Source organism: Eubalaena glacialis, chromosome 4, assembly GCF_028564815.1.
Source record: "Eubalaena glacialis isolate mEubGla1 chromosome 4, mEubGla1.1.hap2.+ XY, whole genome shotgun sequence".
Lineage (NCBI taxonomy): Eukaryota > Metazoa > Chordata > Mammalia > Artiodactyla > Balaenidae > Eubalaena > Eubalaena glacialis.
The window spans coordinates 181,866,786-181,880,686 of NC_083719.1; the positions used below are offsets into that span (position 1 = coordinate 181,866,786).

The following is a 13,901-nucleotide window of genomic DNA, read 5'->3' on the forward strand; positions in this document are numbered from 1 at the left end:
GTCTCCCTCCCCTTCCCATCTCTCTTCCCTGCTCCATCCCAGCTGCTTCCTTGGGTCACCTCCCAGATAGATTTTGCACCCCCAAATCCTTGTCTCAGGCTCTGCTTCTGGAGCAGCTCAACCTAAGACAGTGACTGTATAATTTATCATCCAAACCAGGACACTTTGGAGAATGAAAAGGATCGTGGTTAATAACTACACTAGGGCAATAGCCAGGACTGTCCCGGGGAAACCAGGATGTAGAGTCATTCCACTCAGCATTTAAGGGGAAACAGCCAGATGCACTGCATGAGCCAAGAGGGATGTGGAAAATGCAGAGGCACCAAAGATGAAACAGAAGCAATTACGTCTCAGCAGGAGGCAGTGATGGAAGATTACCACCAAGAACCAGCAGCCTTTCCAACACTCCAGTGCCAAAGCCCCTGGAATTGAAACATGACCTTGGAGAGAATTGACTCAGGAGACCCAGATTCAACTGAGATGAAGTTTTTACCACTTAGCAGAACTGGAGAGGCTCCAAATAGTAATTATGTCCTATTACAGAAAAAAAAAATGAGAGTTACATTTTTGTGATCTGGAATCTGTGAGCATAAAATTCTTTCCTGCCACGTGGGGGGTCCCATTTCATATTTCAGGTTTTCTTTTAAATGGCAGAGAAAGGTGATAGAGCTGGAAAGCAGGAATTAGTGAGGGGGCTTTTGTCTGTGTCCCAATGCCCTTTCCCATCCTTCCCTTCCCAGGTCTGACACAAGTCCATCCATTCATCATTTTATTAAAAGCAGTTGACTTGAGCCCTGCCTTCTCAAGGGGACCCAAGAGGAAATCAGTGTATTATAAATTAACCATGGCAGGGCATCATCCCAGGAGACCTGCCAGCTGGACGCTAGCCCTCCACAGTCCATCCCGGACTCTCAGCCCGCCAGGACCTATCACAGCCCCTAGCCTCACTGCCTGTTCATCCCAGGCTCAGAGCCTAGAGTTTCTCATCTCTCTGCCAATGTGCCAAAGCTCAGCAGTACTCAGAATAATCCTCTTCCACATAGTTGGAGGGGAACCAGCCAACCTGGAAAGAGACAGGGAAGTGGTCAGGGCAGCCTCTGCACGTTCTCCCACTGTTCCTTGACACACCAGGAAGATTCTCTCCTACCTCAGGGCCTTTGCACCTGCCATACCTTCTACCCCAGAAAGTACCTTCCCTAGATACACCCTTGGCGGACCACTCCCACCTCCTACAGTCCTTTACTTACATGTCACCTTATCAGTAAGGGCTTCCTAACCATCCTATTTAAAATTGCAAACGCCATCCACCCCAACTGTCCTTATCCCCACTTCCTGCTTTTCCATAACACTTTTCACCATCTAATTGATTATATATGTTACTTATTTATGGGCTTCTTGTCTGTTTCCCCTCCCTTCATTACAACAGGCCAGGGATTTTTGTCTGTCTTATTCATCACTGAGTTCCAAAAGCCTAGAATAGTTCCTGGCACACAGTAGCTACTTAATAAATATTTGTTGAAAATATGGATGGATGATGCAAGAGGGAGGAGATATGGGGATATATGTATATGTATAGCTGATTCACTTTGTTATAAAGCAGAAACTAACACACCATTGTAAAGCAATTATACTCCAATAAAGATGTTAAAAAAAAAAAAAGATGGATGGAATGATGGATGGATGGGTGGGTGGATGGAATGATGGATGGATGGAACGATGGATGGATGGATGGATGGATGGATGGAATGATGGATGGATGGATGGATGGATAGATGGATGGATGAAATGATGGATGGATGGGTGGGTGGATGGATGGAATGATGGATGGATGGAATAAAGGATGGATGGATGAAATAAAGGATGAACGGATGGATGGATGGATGGATGGATGAATTCTTTACAGCCCAAACTTTCCTAAACATCCCAAAATCCCCCCTCAAGCCCTAGCTGTTCTCTACCACACACTAAATTTACCCTCCAAGGTTCCTAAAACTGTTCACCTAAGCAATTATCTAGGTCACTTTTCACATGTTTCCCTCTGGTGGAATTGAAGCTTCTAACCAGTGTCTTTATCTTCATTCAACAAATTTTTTTTGAGAAACCAATACAAGCAAGGCAGTATTCTAGAGGCGAGGAATTCATCAGCAGATGAAATAAAGAATACTCTCTGCCTTGTGAGACAAAAATAAGAACCAGACAGAAACTTTTTTGAGAAAATTTGAGTTCCCTCCTGAAAGTCCAAATTCAGGCAGACAAAAGATCACAAAAGGCAAAAGTGGTTTGTCTCAGTTCTGCCTTTTCATGCATTCAATAAATATTGATTGACATACTATGTGACAATCACTGTTCCAGGCACTGGTGATACTGCAGTGAACAAGATAGAAAAATCCCTCCCTTCGTGTTCCCCAAACATGCCAATCACTCTGTCACCCCAGGGCCTTTGCACATGCTGGTTCCTCTGGAATACTTTCCCACACCTCCCACCACCCATGACCTGGCTGACTTAACTCACCCCTCAGTGATCAGCTTGGTCTCTCAGAAGGCGTCCTGACCTGCTCCCAGGATGAGCTGGGGGTTCCTTGGGGGCTCCCAAGGTGCCTTATGATTCCCCATCTCAATCTCAACCACTCACTGTTGTAACTGCATGGTTACAGGTCTGTGCTTCTCACCAAACCATGAGTTTCAGGAAGGCAGTGATTGTACTGTGCTCATTTTTGTCTCCTTGGCACCCAGCTAAATGCCTAACACATAGTAGGTGCTCAATAAATAAATGCAAGGTGCATAAATAAAATCTCTGTCCCTTCATCCCTTCCTACCAGGGAAGCCCTTCACATGAGCCCCTGCCCACTCACTCCACTCCATCATTCCGTAGAGCTTCACTAGAGCCAGCTCACCCCACACCCTTTCCCTGGGGCTGCCAAACTCCGCCCCAACTCACCCGGCCATAGATCTCCCCTCGCCACCAGCCCTGCTGCCCCTTCTTGTTAAGGATCTTGATGATGTCACCCTCTTTGAGAGACAGCTCCGATCGGTCCCGGGCGCAGAAGTCATAGCGGGCTTTGGCTGTACCAAAATACTTGGTGCTCCCTGCTGTGTGGGAGAGAGCAGAAGGGGGAAAGGGCCCTGGAGCAGACACACACCCACCGTCTGGGGGCAGTGGAAGGACAATGCTCCAATAGACCAGGAGGAAGAAGGGCCCCTCAATGCTTCTTTCCGCTGAGTGTTGGGTGCCCTGTGTTCTGAGAGTACACAGCTGTCTTCCCAGAATCAGCCTTCTAGCCCAACCAGCATCCAAATTTAGAAAATAATACCAGTTATGATCTTTTAAATGTTACGTATCTATTCATAGTGAAAGAAACAGAAGAAAGATGTGGAAGTGCCCATTCTAGATAATATTAATTATACTAAAGAAGTCCAAGGGTTGAAAAAGAGAGGGAGAAAGATAAGAAAGGGAAAAACTTTCCAAAGTACAATATTAAGTGATGTTGTAGACTATCAAATTAATTTGTAGTATTTCTGCAAATATGCTAAGATTGAACATCCAAATATTCACCAGGATGAATAAGTAACTTGCAGACAGATAGAAACATTTATTTGATTGGGTGATGAGAATAGGGATAATTTTGGCCTCAGTGTCCTAATGTTATGCTGGTGTTGCTTTTTCAAAAGCATAACTTTTTAAGTGGTGAATTGCTATTTTATTGGTAAACATTTTAACAATAATTAATTTTAAAATCCCTCTTTAAAAATTTTTTGGACATGTAAGAATTCAGAAACTCCACCACCCAGGCGACTTTTCTGAAAAACGTACTCCAAAATGCACTCCAGAAAAATAAAATTTGAATCAGAATAAGAAATTTTAAAAATAAAGAAAAACACAGAAAACAAGAACTATAGACAGTCTAAATAATTCTTGATATTGAATTTGCAAAGTGAAATGCAATGGTGAAGAAAAAATTCCTAAAATATAAGGCACGATTGTTTTCATTCATAGCAAACCATAGCCTACATTCCAAATAACTTCAACAAACCAGGTGAGTAAGAGATACAAAGGAAAAGGAAAGAAAGGGTGTACTAAAGGGCTTGCCTTTCTGTGGGAGAAGGTTATTGGTACTAATTAATGCCCGATATTGATACAAAAATAAAGGCTTAAAATGTGTAGGTGAGGACCCTTCTGGTTCCTAGTGTCTTCATCTTCCCAAATATGAAAGTAAACCCTTTCATCCAAGTAAATGGATATGCAAATCTCTCAAGAGCAAAGGGACAAACTGGAAGTGGGAATAAGTTCAAGCTGTTTCACAGATCGGACTTTTCCATGCCCACAGGAGGGAATGTCCATGGCATCCCCAAACTTTCCCTCCACAATGGGAAGGAGCTGGCACAGCAGGCCCCCAGCTGGAGACAGCCTACCTGGTGGTTTGCTGATGGCTCTCCTCTCAGGCTCCTTGAATGGGAACTGCAGGGTGGTGTCCAGTGACTTGAAGCAATCTTTCAGAGAATTCTGTTGGTAGAATTCTACCAGCTCCTGCAAAGAAAACAGCAGGACAGATGCTCTCCCAGAGGGCCAGCCCACGATGGGGACACAGATGGAAGGAGCCACATCCAACGCCTCATGTGAAACAGGTCCTCCTTCTGGCCTCCCTGGCAAAAGACGCCTTGAATGCTCCCCATGATGGGGAGCTCACTCTCTTCCTGGTCAGCCAGGACCATTTTATGGTGAAGAAATCACATTGTCTCAAGACAGTTCTCCTAACAGCCAGTTCGTTTCATGATAAATTTACCAAATAATCAACTTGCCTGATGACCAGCTCACCAAAACCAACCCTCCATGGGTGTCAAGAACACTATTTTTACAAATAATTGTAATAATAATAAATGCTGTTTACTAAGTACCTACTGTGTGCTGGTCAGTGTGCAACCACACATCATCAAAATCTCCTAATAATCATGGGAGGTGAAAGCATTGATGAGTCCCCTATTTTATAAATGGAGAAACTGAGTCACAGAGAAGGCTCATGCAGGGTCCCACAGCTGGAAGAGGGCAGATCCAGAATTCAGTCCCAGGACAGGCAATAGAGTGTAGCAGCTAAGAGCTGGCCTCTATAACAAACTGATCTGAATTCAAGTCCCAGATGTGTTGCGTTTATGAATATTTCTTCCACAAACGCTCAACCTGATTCTAATAGTGGGGAAACAGTCAAGTCAACATTAACATTCTGCAAAACAAAATGTCTTATGTTTTGGAGTTCTAGACTTCAAAAGTTCCAAAGTCATGAAAGACCAAAGAAATAAATAAAAGACTGGGGAACTATCGCAAATTAAAAGAGACACTAAGGAGATGAAAGGAATGTGTGATTCCCCTGATTATATCCTAGGGGGAAAAGGTTATAAAAGACATAATTCGGGCAATCAGGGAGCTTGGAAAATGGGCTGTGTATTAGAATAATAATTTTGTATCAATGTTCAACTTCCTGACTGTGATAATGATACAGTAGTGAGGCAAGAGAATGTCTCGGCTCTTTGATACTCATGTTAAAGTACTTCTAGGAAGGATCATGATGCCTGCAAATTACTCCTAAATAGTGCAGAATAAATGTGTGAGTGTGTGTGCAGAGAGAGAGAGGGAGAGAGAGAAAGCAAAAGAGGAAGAATATTAACAATCAGTAAATCCAGGTGAAAGGTCCACAAATACTCATGACACTATTCCGGCAACATTTCAGTAATTTTTCAGAAATAAAAAATGGGGGGAGGCAAAATTTTCAGAGTAAAAAGTTTGGGGGCAAAATAGATTTGTGGAATGAGTGAACAGTCCCTAACCTTTTGGGCAGTCAAAGATCCATTTGAGACTCAAGTGAAATTTGAGATACCTTCCTCCAAAAAAAATGCAGATATATGCAAATTTCTGGATTTTCTTTCAGAGGATTCAAAGGATCCTCAAGCATCCACAGACCATGAGTGGGATCCATGTGCCTTAAACCAATGGGCTTAATTAAGATGTCTAAAAGACAGCCCAAAATTACAGGGCACCAAATAGAAGCAAAAACACTTGAAAGGCATTTGGATTCTCTGTGAAATGGTCATTAAGCAGATTAGGCAGAGCTAAAGCTTGACATCTGACAAAAATAGGGGCTCTGCCATTCTGTGATACCAGATGAGGACTAAATCTCAGTTTCCCCCATGTGTGAAATGGGAACTCAGAGAGTGAGTTGAGGGGATGAAGTGCAGTCCTATCTATAATATGTTTGGCACTCAGTAAGTGCTTTGTAAATGTTCACTTCTGCTACTGTTGTTGTTGTTGTTATTATTATTCTCAGTGTTGATGATTAGGAAAATGAGTTTAAAGCCAGTTGCTCCATAGTGCCTCTTGGAGGGGCTGTTCTGAATGTAGGAAAGGGGGTCCCAAGGTGGAGCTTCAGAGAGGGTCCTACCTAGATTCTGGAAGGCTGGGGTTAGGGATACACTGGCCCTTACCATAAGCCCCCGGAAAGCTTTCTTCTCTGTAATCCGGTACAGTCCTTCTGCTGTCATGATTTTAATATGCTTGACCTCAACATTATACCTGGAAGCAGGGAAAGAGAGCGAGATGGTCACTGCGTCCTGAGTCTGGGAATTCAGGTCCATCTCCCGTCGAGTCTCAGCCCCATGCTACACACCCCCAACCATGGAAGAAGCGTTCTTGGCTACTTCAGGGAGGGGGCGACAACTGGAGCTCAACAGGATCCCTTCCCTGGAGCCTTTGCTGCTCTAAACCTTAATTTCTTCCTCCATGTAACAGGAATCATCTTCCTTGACCCACGGGGTTGTTGAGAAGTCAAAAATACCTTATAAAGAAAGCACTGTTGTAGAGTAGATAGGGTGCAATCTCCGCTTCCACCAATATGAATGACCATAGAATCTAAAGGATGTGTGAGAAGGGATCCATTTCCACCAATATGGAGGACCACAGACTAGTAAGGACCAGGAAGAGGCATGAATTGGCAGAAGTGGTTCTGCCAATATGAAGAACTAGATAACCAAAAAAATCTCCTACTCAAAAATCCCCTAGAAATGCCGTGAAAAAAATGCTGAGCTCTCAAAAAAGTAAGGGAAATCCCCAGAGGCCAAAAATGAGGATGAAACTTAAAAGTATATGTCTTTTTACTCTTTTTTTTTTTTTTTTTTTTTTTTTTTTGGCCACGCTACGCAGCTTGGGGAATCTTAGTTCCCCAACCAGGGATCGAACCCGGGCCCCCAGCAGGAGAAGCACAGAGTCCTAACCACTGGGTGGCCAGGAAATTCCCGAGGAGCATATGTCTTAATCACATAGAAACATGAGATGAGTTACTGGGTCCCTGTTGGGTAGAGAGTTGGCACTGAGACCCACCCACACCCCATAAGGGTGGACTGTCAAAAAGCTACATTCGCAGGAAAAGAGGTGGTCTAGCAAAACCCACCCATGAGCATAGCAGGGACCATGTGAAAGCTTGTTTGCCTCAGACCCAAAACAGAAAAGTCACCCTTGAGAATTCATAACCTCAGTCCTACCCTCTTATGGGTTTAGCATTTATACTTAAACCACCTGTGTAGTCTGGGAAACTAAGGAATTAACCAAAAATATTTTACCTGAAAAAGAAATTAACTTGTTGGTGATTCCCAACAGAAGCAAATGCAAAATCTCTGGGGAGCCAGGCAGCAAAGATACCCACAGGGAAAGCCCCACTTAAAATCACAAGACCCAATGACAAAACCAACAAGGAAACAAGTCACCACAAGCAAGAAGCTGCACCCAACAAACAGTAAGGCAGGAAAGCCAGGGTCTGCAAGACTTGGGTCCAGATTGCATTTCTACCTCTTCCTAGAGTATGCTAAATGCCTCCTGGAGCCTCGCTTAAGAGGCGTATCTCTTTCCTGTGGGTTGCCAGTCAAGTAACAGAAATAAGAAAGATTAAAAACACCTAGGACCCTGCAGGAGCTCAATAAAAGATAACTATCATGACTGTACATTTCCTTCTTCCTAAGCACCTGCAGTGCCCAGGTCACAAGGGGAGATAGGTCAGGAAAGGAGGAATTACTTAATGCTGATGGCAAATTCTGCAGCATCTTTCACCCTCTGTCGCACCAAAAACGTCCCGTCCGAGCGGTTGGTGAGGATGCTTTCTGCCGCGGCTCGCTCCATGGGGCCCGCGTACCTGTCAAGATACACCAGGGAGAAAGGTCCACACAGCCCCTATGTTCACCTATTGAGGCTGCTTTTCCCCCCCAACCCCTGTGATTTCTTTTTAAGTTAATGACAGCCTGGGTCTAGCAGCGCCCTTAGACACCAAGGTAAACCTTGGGGGAGGCAGTGGCCAGAGTCCCGAAGTGGGCAGTGGCCATTAGATATCTGTAAGTCACACCCATGGTTTCACCCCTGGATTGCAGGAGACAACTCAGTCCTTTGGGTGTGACTGTGTCCCAGTGTGACACAATAAGAAATATATATTTGGTTTCTGTGCCTCCCACCCTTTCCTGGCACGTAACTCCTAAAACCTTCGGAATCTCCGAAGTGATAAGTGTCTTTTTTGTATGCTAATGAGATGATTGGGGGCTCTTTGATAGCCTCAGGATGGGGGCTGGTGGCCAGAAGAAACAACCACGTGGTTAGAGGGTTGGAACTTTCAGCCCCACCCCACCCCTACATATGGGGAGAGAAGAGGGGCTGGAGGTTGAGTTCATCACTAATGGCCAATGATTTAACCGATCTTGCTTATGTAATGATGCCTCAACCAAACCCCAACCAAATGGTTTTGGAGAGACTCCAGGTTGGTGAATACAGGGAGGTACCGGGAGGGTGCAAGCCCAGAGAGGGCGTGGAAGCTCCGCCCCCTTTCCCCATACCTTGCGCTGTGCATCTCTTCCATCTGACTGTTCCTGATCTGACTGTTCCTGAGTTGAATCCTTTTATAACAAACTGGTAATCTAGTAAGGAAACTGTTTCTCCAAGTTCTGTGAGTTTGTGTTAGCAAATTACCAAACCCAAGGAGGGGGTTGTGGGAACCCCCCATTTATAGCCGATGGGTCAGAAGTAGGGGTGGCCTGAGCTTGTGATTGGCATCTGAAGTGAGGGATTGTCTCGTGGGACTGAGCCCTTAATCTGTGGGATCTGATGCTAACTCCAGACAAACAGTGTCAGAATTGAATTGAATTGTAGGACACCCAAGCTGGTGTCTGGAGAATTGGAGAATCGTTTGATGTAGGAAGAAAATCCCACACATTTGGTTTTAGAACTGTTGAGAGTGTGAGTATAGAAAAACAGTTGGGTTTTCTTTCTTTTACTTGGAATTTGGCATGCCTGGACAGGTATTTACTGAGCGTCCACTGTCTGTCCATCTCTGTGGTCACCAGGACTGAAATAGGGTGAGGAGAGTGAGACATAGCCTCAGGTACAAAATTTAAAGGGCAAGCCAAAAAACTCAGGCATCAAGATAAATAATAACAAGTAAAATAAATAGTATTTTAATGCAGTATTTTTAAAGTGCAAAAACATCCATAAAAGGAATGAAGTACTGATATATTCTACAGTGTGGATGAACCTTGGAAACATGATGCTGAGAGAAGCCAGTCACATAAGGGCATGTACTGTATGATTCCATGTATATGAAACATCCAGAACAGGCAAATCCATAAAGACAGGAAGTACATTAGTGATTGTCAAGGGCTGGGGGAAGGGGATGGGGGTGATTGTTAAGGTGATGGGGTTTCTTTTTGGGGGGTGATGAAAATGTTTTGGAGCTAGATAGAGGTGCTGGTTGCACGCCATTGTGAATGTACTAAATGCCATTAAATATATTGGGCTGGCCAAAAAGTTCGTTCGGGTCTTTCCGTGCGGGAACACCTGAACGAATTTTTTGGCCAGCCCAATAGATGTGAAAAATAAATAAAGATGTGACTATGAATATTTTATGCTGTAAATGTAAATATATAACATAAATAACATATATTAATTATAGATAATATATAATTATATATGATAGATCAATGTGGACATGAATATATTTATGGCATAAATTTAAATATAAACATAAAAAATATAACTATAGATAACACAATTATAAATAATATATAAATATGAATGTGAAGTGTTTATGCTATAAATGTAAGTACATAACATATATTTTAATCATATACTATATAATTATAGATAATATATGTGGGAATATGAATACATTTGTGCCATAAATTTAAATATATAACATAAATAATATATACAAACTATAGACAATACATTTATGATATAAAATATGACTTATTTATTATATATGAATACAAATATGTTTGTGCTCTAAATGTAAATATGTAACAATATATATTAATTATATACTATATAATTACAGATAACATGTAAATGTGAATAGGACTATATTTATAAGTGTGAATATAACATAAATAATGTATGTTAATTATACATAATATATAATATAGATAATATATAAATATGAATACAAATATATGCTATAAATATAAATATATAACATAATATGTATTAATTTTATATAATACATAATTATATGATCTATAAATGTGAATATGTAATATAAACATAAATATTAACATAAATGCCACTTTGGTTAATTTTATGTCATGTAAATTTCACCTCAATTTTAAAAATAAATTCAAAAAAATCTGTGATGAGCAAAATGTCAAAATTTTAAATAAGGACAAGATCTGACTCTGCAGTTGCCTGATTCACCACAATTCACCTTTCCCTACTCCCAGCCCTATCATATCCTGTGTCTTTATTTACAGTTTTGGTATTTTGCTCATCACGGATTTTTTTGCCTTGCTTTCGATTTTTTAAAATATTGCATTAAAATAGTATGGATCTCGATGCCTGAGTTTTTTGGCACCCCCTTAAATGTTGCACCCAAAGTCAGGGTCTCACTCTCCTCAATCCAGTTCCGGCCCTGGTGACCTGGTGACAACATCTGGCAGGGCAGGGACAGAGTGAACACAGCCTCAGGTGACCACGGTTTAAATCCTGGCTCTGCCACCTAGTTGCTCTGTGACCTCGGGAACTGAGTTTGCTATTTTGAGCCCCAATTTCCTTTTCTGAAAAGAGGAGATAAAACTGCCCATCACAGAGGGACATTTTTGACAAATGGCAATAATGCAGTTGATGCACCTCATACATGGTAGGCATTCACGACACGGGTGTGTTATTATGCCCTTTGTGTAATAAGGTCAGGTTTTGGAGTCAGGCAAGCTTGGGTTCGAATCCGACCTCCTTCACTTCCTCACTCTGTGATACTGAACAAATCACTTGTCCTCTCTGAGCCTCGGTTTCCTCCTTTGCAGAAAGAGAGTAAGAATAACACGTACTTCAAAGTGTTACTACCAGAATTGAATGTGTCCTTGAAGTGCTGACACACGGTCATAAAAACAATACCATAGCATGTCCGAATCTAAGATGCCAATGATTGTAAAATTCACTGTGCTTTCGTGGGCAATTACGAAATAAAAATTACTACCCATAAAATTAGGTAGAAGACTCAGACACCACTAATTGTAAGAGCCATTCCAATGCCAGAGATGTTAAAACGTGGGGGAGAAAAATGTGTATTTTAGAATGCATGAAATGCAGTCATAACAGCGAGTGCTAATAATAACAGATAATAAAGTGCTTTTTGTGTGCCAGGAACAGAGCCAAGCACTTTATAGGCTCATGGAAACCGCCTAACAGCCTTATGAAGCAGATATTATTAATCTGTTTTCCAGAGAGGAAAGCTGAAGCACAGAGAAGTTGAGTTACTGGCCAAAGGTCACAGAACTGGATAATATTGGAGTCAGGATTTGAACCCAGGTCAGTGGGCTCCAAAGCAACACTGAAAACCTCCATCCCTCAGTGCTCTATCAGTAGTAGGTGCTCAAAAAAAAGGGGGGGTGGGGGTGGGGAGAGGGAACTGCCATTATATCATCACCATCATTTTCCTTCCAGTGAGAACATAATGTCCCAAAGTCAGGGACCTTCTTTTGTCTGTTCTCTCCTCAGCAGCCCCCAGCATAGGGCTGGAGCCAGCAGTTAATGCCCAAGGTTTGAAGAATGAATAACTGATTGGTTTGTAGCCCCCATCCCCACCCCAATGCCCAGCCCAGGCATCCACCCCAAAGCACTCCAAGTTGAAAATTAAAAAGGTGGTTCTACTTACCAGAGATGAACAGACAGGTCCTGAGGGGGACCCTGGGGACACAAAGACCAAGACTCAGGGCAAAGGGTCCAGCATGGCAACAGGCTTCAGGGCACTACATTCATTCATTCATTCATTCATTTTTTCCACTATAATTTATTGGGGGCCTATTATGTGCCAGGCACTGTGCACTTCACTGGAAATACAGTCCCAGAATCCAGGGGGAGAAATCAGTCCACCCTCAAATGAATCAGCTTTAAAGAGGCAGCTACGTTTGTAGGCAGAAATTGGAGAGATGTTCAGATCTTGGCTTCTGAATGCCATGTTCCAATGAAAGGACCCAGACTCCTTGGGAAAATGGTTGATTCCAAGATTGGGGCAGAAAAAGTACAAGAGAAGTCTGCTATTGTGCTAGAAAGTAAGGAAGGGCTCAAAGAATGATGCGGACATGTCAAAAGGACAGAAGAGCCAGCCTGAAGGGGCTCCCATTGGTCAAGGGTGGGACAATTTTAAGATAAAAATCCAGGAACATTTCCTGAGATAGATAACACACAGATACATAGATAGACACGTAGAAGATTGATTGATACATAGATACACAGATACACAGCTAAATACAAAGATGATTATTAGATAAATACATAGATGATTGATAGATACACAGATATACAGATGGATACATAGATACATAGATACATAGACAGATGACTGATAGATACACAGATACACAGATACACAGATGATTGATAGATACATAGATACAAAGGTGATTGGCTGATACACAGATACACAGATAAATACACAGATGATTATTAGATAGATATATAGATGATTGATAGGTAGATAGATACATAGATGATTGATAGATAGATACACAGATACAGATGGATACACAGATAGATACATAGATAGATGATTGATAGATACACAGATACATAGGTACACAGATAATTGACAGATACATAGATACAAAGATGATAGATAGATACATAGATGCATACATATATAATACCTAGATATACAGATTAGAAGAGACAGTTCTTCTTTACAATAGAATATCTGCTAATAATTTCGCAGGAATTGATGGAGTTGGAAATTCATAACGTAACTCCACAGTGGAGAAATGACCCCAAGCCAAAAAAAAAAAAAAGTCAAAGATATTTTTGGGAAAAGTATAAACATGTACTCTGGATTACATAATATATAATGATTTATATTATATATAATAATTTATATAATAGTATAATGTCCTTGTTGAATTTCATGTTTTTAAAAATCATGCTATGACTATACAAGAGAAGGTTCCTGTTCTTGGGAGATATTCAGAGATGAAGGAGAAATACGTCTGTAAACTTACTTTGAAGTATCTCAGGAAAAATAAATAATAGACATTTTTTAAATAAATAAATTGTGCAGAGAAAGATGATAGAGCAAATGGGACAAAACGTTAACAGGTAGTGAATCTGAGTAAAGGATGTATGGAAGTTCTTTGCATTATTCTCAGGACTTTTCTGGAAGTCTGAAATTACATAAAATGAAAGCAACAAAAACGGGACTTTCCCTCTGCAGGCTCCTATGAGGGCTGTAAAGCAGGCAGCAGGGTCATGAGGGAGGATAAGGTTTGGGAAGAGTGGGGAAGATCTGAAGTCATCATCAGGAAGAGGGAATCAGGGGCTTCCCTGGTGGCACAGTGGTTAAGAACCTGCCTGCCAATGCAGGGACATGGGTTCGAGCCCTGGTCCGGGAAGATCCCACATG

At 41.9% G+C, this 13,901-nt stretch overlaps 1 protein-coding gene across 1 annotated transcript in view; it reads right to left on the reverse strand.

Annotated features, from left to right (window-relative positions):
• Positions 1–929: 929 nt before the first annotated feature.
• The window catches only part of VAV1 (vav guanine nucleotide exchange factor 1), a 55,368-nt gene continuing 42,396 nt past the window's right edge, over positions 930–13,901 (reverse strand). The window contains exons 22-27 of the mRNA XM_061188836.1: positions 12,165–12,196; positions 8,052–8,168; positions 6,472–6,559; positions 4,411–4,525; positions 2,939–3,090; positions 930–1,063 (exon numbers count right to left, since the gene is read on the reverse strand). Coding sequence (XP_061044819.1) covers positions 1,010–1,063; positions 2,939–3,090; positions 4,411–4,525; positions 6,472–6,559; positions 8,052–8,168; positions 12,165–12,196 — 558 coding nt within the window. The 3' untranslated portion in view covers positions 930–1,009. The remainder of the gene's footprint in view (positions 1,064–2,938; positions 3,091–4,410; positions 4,526–6,471; positions 6,560–8,051; positions 8,169–12,164; positions 12,197–13,901) is intronic.